Source organism: Triticum aestivum, chromosome 4A, assembly GCF_018294505.1.
Source record: "Triticum aestivum cultivar Chinese Spring chromosome 4A, IWGSC CS RefSeq v2.1, whole genome shotgun sequence".
Classification (NCBI taxonomy): domain Eukaryota; kingdom Viridiplantae; phylum Streptophyta; class Magnoliopsida; order Poales; family Poaceae; genus Triticum; species Triticum aestivum.
Window position 1 is genome coordinate 690,265,535 of NC_057803.1, and position 6,393 is coordinate 690,271,927.

General features: G+C 53.9%; 1 protein-coding gene across 2 annotated transcripts; it reads right to left on the reverse strand.

The window, feature by feature from the left end:
* Positions 1 to 991: 991 nt before the first annotated feature.
* Positions 992 to 4,853, reverse strand: LOC100037526 (granule-bound starch synthase 1, chloroplastic/amyloplastic). 2 transcript variants are annotated; one of them, XM_044510365.1, is made up of 12 exons: positions 4,639 to 4,853; positions 3,729 to 4,074; positions 3,549 to 3,629; positions 3,362 to 3,460; positions 3,095 to 3,248; positions 2,861 to 2,961; positions 2,438 to 2,791; positions 2,166 to 2,345; positions 1,888 to 2,079; positions 1,718 to 1,804; positions 1,492 to 1,620; positions 992 to 1,376 (listed from the first exon to the last, which is right to left on the reverse strand). In XM_044510365.1, exons 2-12 carry the CDS (start codon positions 4,050 to 4,052, stop codon positions 1,260 to 1,262), a joined length of 1,818 nt encoding a protein of 605 aa, XP_044366300.1. In that variant the 5' UTR covers positions 4,053 to 4,074; positions 4,639 to 4,853; the 3' UTR covers positions 992 to 1,259. The 2 variants fall into 2 exon arrangements, with proteins under 2 accessions (XP_044366300.1, XP_044366299.1); XM_044510364.1 differs by having other exon boundaries at positions 3,729 to 4,090; positions 4,639 to 4,849.
* Positions 4,854 to 6,393: the final 1,540 nt, after the last annotated feature.

The window sequence follows — 6,393 nt, forward strand, 5'->3', positions numbered from 1 at the left end:
GAGGTATTTAGATTGTGTTTTGGTTCAAATAGACGTTGGATGCTGCACAACTTGTTAAATGAATTTAGTGCCTCACAGACTCATAATATTGTCGGTTTCAAGCCAGGGAAATAGTAAAGCTGTTTGGACAATCTCCCAGGCCTCTCACCTCCCACCCTTTCTATCAATATCATCCAGATCACGTCGCTGCCCATGGTCGAAGGTGACGGCTGCGCCTTCATTGCCCCTATCTTCATAACAGGCCATGATCCCTCCTTCTCTGCTGCCCCTATCCTCATCACGGGCCATGATCACTCCCTGTCCGTGCCTTCGCTGCCCCTATCCTCATCGCGGGCCACGATCGGTCCCCTTCCACCATTTGTTGTGTCGCATTGATCTTCATCGTCATCGCACTGTCATTTTGAAACTTTACATCAAGGTATTCTTTCATTTGCAAAATGGTGAACTTTACGGTGGTGATTCCACATTTTGAAACTTTACACCTAGGTATTCCTTCATTGCAAAATGGTGAACTTTACGGTGGCAATTCCTCCGCAGGCGGCAAGCAATTCTGACCGCCTTGAAAACCTATCTTCCTACGACCGAAATTGCCACCTCCACGAATCCAAAAATGTACCCAAGTGATAAGTGCCACCTCCACGAACCCAAAAATGCACCCAAGTGATAAGTGCCACACATGCGGCACGAAATAACACCGCCCTGGCATTTTTATAACTAAAGTTGCCATCAAAAAAAAAAAGACGAAACAAAAAAAAAACTAAAACTTGCCATCAAACAGAAAGTTGCCGTGCTTCACAACTAAAATTGTCATCCCCGAATAACTGAAGTTGCCAACAAAAAACGTTAGGACGGAATTACTTCATGCCACATGTGTGGCACTTATCAGGGCCAAAATGCAAGGTTATGCCCTGATGAACTCTGATCCTTTCACCTTTGGAACCCCACAAAATGACTCTGTTGGAAATCAAACACAGAGAAACAATAGCAAAAATACATAACAAATCCTTTGTTTATTTGCAATATACCACACCAAAATGCAAGCACGATTAAGTACACACTCTCACAAGCACAACCCCTAACTTCTTACCTTTTTTTTGTTTGTAATAAAGAGGCAAGCGGCACAACAAAGCATAAGTACTTATTAGTCTATATATAAATATGTATATATCGGCCCTTCACTACAACAAGCGGCTATCTCCTCACACGGGAACCCTGAAGATGGATGAATGCTCCATGCACCAAAAACCTCTTTCCTCTCTTCAGGGAGCGGCGACGTTCTCCATGGCGAGCGGCGCAATCTCCTCGCCGATGACCCCTGGCTCGCTCCCCTCGACCCCCAGTTCCAGAAGCACGTCCTCCCAGTTCTTGGCTGGCCCCTGCACCATATGCGCAAGCCACCATTAATGGATGCATCGAGCACGAGCACCATTGTAGTCTCAACTCTTAGTTGTTCTGGAAAATGCATCCTAAACCAGACCAGAGACGACTTACCTTCCAGGAGAGATCCTGGATCATGCAGTTCTTGACCATCTCATGGTAGGCTGGCGTGCCGACGACCTTGACGGCGCGCTTCAGGGTGGTCACCACCTTCTTCACGTCGGCCGGCTCCACCACGTTGCACTGGCCACCAAGAGGAAAAAGGAAACCATTTCATGATCTGCCTGAGCTCCCAGGATGAACAAAATGAAGAATTTACACAAGGGATCGACGAGCCTACGTCGACGCTGAGGTGGCCCATGTGGAACCCGGTCTTGCCCTCCATGATCGTGTCGACGAGCCCGCCGGTGGACGCGCACGCGCACGGCTGCAAATTTGAAAGAAACTTCGGTCATGGCCATGGATACGCGGGAGATAAGGAATCGGCAGGAAGGAGGAGGCGGCGTTTACCGTTCCGTAGCGCATCCCCTGGAGCTGGATGAGGCCGCAGGGCTCGAAGCGGCTGGTGACGGCGAGCACGTCGGCGCCGGCCATCATCTGGTGAGCCAGCGGCGCGTTGAACCTGACCACGGCCCTCACCTTGCTCGGGAACTTCTCCTCCACGCTCTTGAGCAGCCGCTCAAACTTCTTCTTCCCGGTGCCCTGCAATGCATCCGATCATTCCTTAGGTCTGCTTGATTGAAGCTTCAGCAATGGCGGTCGGGTTGCGGTTGGGGTCGATGACGTACCAGGAGAACGATCTGGACGTCCTCCTCCTTCAAGATCTCCGGGATGGCGGCGATCATCACGTCGGGGCCCTTCTGCTCCTCCAGCCTGCCGATGAAGGCCACCAGGGGCACCTTCCGGTCCACCGGCAGCCCCACCTCGGCCTGCAGCGCCTCCTTGTTCAGCGCCTTCCCCTCCAACGCCTGTCACTTTGCCTCGTCCGTCAGAACCCACCCAGAACCAGCAATCACCGGAAGAAATCTTTGTGTGGGTGTGTGGGTGGGCGGGTGCTCACGGTGGTGACGTCGTAGTTGGCGGCGAGGAACTTGTCCTTGGCGGGGTCCCACTCGCTGACGTCCATGCCGTTGACGATGCCGGTGATGCCCGTGAGGCGCATGATGTTGTCGAGCTCGCAGCCCCTGGCTTCGCCGGAGATGAGCTCCTCCGCGTAGTAGGGGCTCACCGTGAGCACCTTGTCGGCCTGCAGGATCCCGGCCTTCATCCAGTTGATCTTGCGCCCCTCCACCGGCTTGTCGTAGCCGTCGATGAAGTCGAAGGACGACTTGAACCTGTCGGGCAGGTTGAGCTGCGCGAAGTCGTCGAAGGAGAAGCGGCCCTGATACGAGATGTTGTGGATGCAGAACGCTACCTGGACATGAAATGAAGTTGCAATGTAAAATTCTGCAGAGAGAATATAAAGTTTGAGAAGATGCAAAACCTTGGCCGTCCTATAGATGCCACTGGACTGGTAGTTGCTCTTGAGGTAGCAGGCCAGAAGGCCCGTGTGCCAGTCGTTGCACACGAACACCACGTCTTCCCCTGCGCGGCGTGGCGCGGCATAGCATGGCGTGGCAGCACCAAGACACAAGGAAGATGATAATCATCCAGTGCTCTCAAGAAGAAATCAAGTTCTTCAGACACTCTAGTAGCTGCTGGGTGTTGTTGATCTTACCGTAGGGTCCGGAGAAGTATGGGTTGTTGTTGAGGTCGAGGATCCTGGGTGCCTCAAGCGCTGCCTGGCAGAGCAGGCTGAAGCGTAGCTGGTTGTCCTCGTAGTCCGTGCCGGCATCGGGCCCGTAGATCTTCTCCTTGGTCTTGCCCCGGACCTGGAAATTGCAACCAGCAGAAACAAAGACTCACCCAAATCAATCACCATGAATGTTGAGACGACGAAAAGATAGCTTGATCGATTGATCGATCGACGACGACGATTGGTCACCTTCTCCAGGAAGCACGGGTGGTCGACGAACACGCGGTCCACCCCGCGCTTGTAGCAGTGGAAGTACCTCACCCTCTCGTACTCGTCCGCGACCTTGATCTGTGAAATCCAGTCGGTGAGTGGAACCTTGCAGAAATGTGCAGGAGCATGTGAACTGTGATAATTCATGTGGCGGATATATGTGTACCTCGGAGACGACGCTGGTGTCCCAGGCGTCCTTGTACTGGTCGTAGCGCGGGGAGATGACCATGACCCGGTGACCGTTGGCCTGCAGACACAGCATCAGTTGTAAACTTGTAATGGCAGGCATGGCTGGCTGCAAGAAGAAACATTATCAGAAGACAGTGGTGCTAGCTAGCTAGCTTACGGCCATGGCTGGGGGGAGGCCCCCGAGGACGTCGCCGAGGCCGCCGGTCTTGCTCCAGGGCGCCATCTCGGCGCCGACGAACACGAGGTTCATGCCGGCGCTGCCCGTGGCGCGCACCACCATGGAGAGGCACCGCCGGGTCCCGCGGTGCGCTTTCCGGCTTTGTTGCTTCGGGGCGGCGCTCGCTCCGGTAGTCCTCATGCCGAGCGGCGCATCTGCCGGGCTCCGGGGCCTCACACCCTGAAAACCTGCACGCCGGAACCTGTCGGTGATGCCGAGGACGGTGCCGGAGGTGGCGAGCTGCGACGTGACCAGAGCCGCCATCGCGCGCGCAGGGTGTGGCTACCTGCAGCGAGAGACGACTACACTGATTGTTAGTGAGTAGTGGGATAAACATAATTTTGCAGTCAAGTTTTCAGGATTTTACATTTCGTCAGAAATCCAAACATCAAGTATGAATTTGAAATAGTACATATTTATTGATCGAACATACATATATATTGTCTAGCGTACAGTCGAATTAATTGCACGTCAAACATAAATAAATTAAATGAAAACTTGGTCTGTACTACTAGCATGTGTTACTTGTTTGATCCAACTCTGCTAGAAAACAGAAATGTTAATGCATTATGTTCAGTTGTTAACTAATCCTTAACCATGAATCTGTTGGATCTGTTGCTCAAATCTGCATGATTTAAATCCGTCCTACACGATTTAAATCTGAGAATCTACATGATCCTGAACTCACACGGAAGAAGAAAGTAAATAAGAAAAAGAAAAAAAGGCAGGGGATCTTATAACGAAGGCGGTATTAGGATGGATCTGCTAGTCGAACAACTGACCTTGATTAGATCTATGGATGCATCGATCGGCCGGCGGCCGGGAATTGGGCCGGGAGGGGGGTGCGTACCTGGTCTGATCTCCTTGATCTTCTTGGACGGACGATCGCCGGTGCGCGTACCCACGGTCGCCGGCCGGGCGCTCGTGAGTGAGTGAGTGTCGTTCTTCACTGGCAGAGGCTTCTCCTCTCCTCCTCCTCCTGGTTGTACTAGTCTGTGGGCGGGGCGAAAGTGACGGGACTGAAGGAAACGAACGGTGCGTGGCTGCGGGGGGTGGGGTTATTTGTACTCGCTCGCTCAGTCCTCCCGTGGCTGGATCCCCAATACCCGCTCCGCTCCTCGTGCATGCATGCATGCGGCCGGCCGGACACCTGACGCCTAGACGGGACGGGACCGCCACGGCACGCACCCGCGCGCGGCTGCATGTATATTATGCATGCATGGCCCGTGTGATGAAAGGCGACGTCGAGTGGAGTGAATTCGCCTTCTCCGCCCGTTTGTTTGTTTGTTTGTTTGTTTCTGCGTGCGTGCCGAGTGAAGTACTGAAGTGGAGTGGCACACAGGAGGCTAGTGTGCCGCGGAGTGGCTGGCACACCGGCCGGGGGCGCGCTTTCCAGCGGCGTCGTGGCTGGCCTGGCCGACGCGCGCGCCTTTGCGTGCGCTCCGCCGGCCGCGCCGTGCACGCATATTCTTGTCGCGCCCGCGCCCGGTGGGCCGCCGGTGGGTGTTCCTGCTGCGAGGTGATGTGATGTCCACATGCACGTGCCTTCTCGGTGCCGGACGGGGCTCGTCTCCTGTGCTCCTCCCTCCCTTTCAGTTCTGGGGGCCATGTGTGCTCTCGCGCTTTCGCCTTCGCTTTTCGCTGGGGCGTGGCATGGCAATGGTGTTGCATGGCGCGAGCTTGCTTGCTTCCTCGCAGCACGACGACGACACGCCCGGGCGTGTCTGCTTTTGCCTTCTTCTTTTCTCTTTTGCTTGATCGACGGCTCTAGCACGAACAGCTAGCACGTACGTGCTGCCAAACTGGCGCGTGAGGGACGCACTTACAAACATATATGGGCACGTACGTGCCCTTGCTTTTGTCGGATCGGGAGAACGTAGATGCAGTGATTTACGTCACGGTGAGCTGGTGCCGGTTGGTGGCCAACTGCATGCAATGCGAGGGCTGTGTGTCACGGTGAGGTGGTGAGCCAGTTGAAGAGTCTCTAGAAGACCAGCGCTACATTTTTTTTCTAGAATAGCAGTGCTACATTCATATACGACTGTTTTCGTCGTACGACGCAAAACAATGCACACACATCCACTAGTAGAAAAAGGGCCCTTCGTCCCGGTTCGTGAGGGCCATTTGTCCCGGTTCGCGAACAGGGAGACTAAAGGGTCGGTACTAAAGCCTACACCTTTAGTCCAGGTTCGCCCAGAAACCGGGACAGATGGGGCTCCACGTGGCCGCTGCCGCTTGCCCAGGCAGGGGGGGGGGTCTTTTGTCCCCGTTGATGCCACCAACAGGGACCAAAAGGCTTCCACGCGTCAGCAGTTCAGTGGCTGGATTTTTTGTTTTTTTTTCTGAAGGGGGGGGGGGGGGTTGTGGGGTTTTGTAGGATTAATTTCGGGTTTCATATATTGTGTTAGCTAGCTAATAGAGAGAAGTGTCCTCTCTTATCTTCGTGCTTGGTCGACGCTACGTATAGAGAGGGCTCGACATGCTAGCTAGCTAGTAAGCAAATGAAGGAAACTATTAAGTACAGAAGATTGTCATGAACATATACAGAGAGAAGTGATCGACCTCTCCTTCTCCGAGAGATTGGTCGAACAACAAGTTTTCACAT

What these genes read in the sequence shown, in the direction of transcription:
- LOC100037526 (XM_044510365.1), bottom strand. Translation starts at nt 4,052, where the DNA reads ATGGCGGCTCTGGTCACGTCGCAGCTCGCCACCTCCGGCACCGTCCTC. An exon ending in ATACTTCTCCGGACCCTACG is followed by an intron (nt 2,962 to 3,094) that starts GTAAGATCAACA and finishes CACGCCGCGCAG; the next exon opens with GGGAAGACGTGGTGTTCGTG. An exon ending in AGGGGATGCGCTACGGAACG is followed by an intron (nt 1,805 to 1,887) that starts GTAAACGCCGCC and finishes TCAAATTTGCAG; the next exon opens with CCGTGCGCGTGCGCGTCCAC.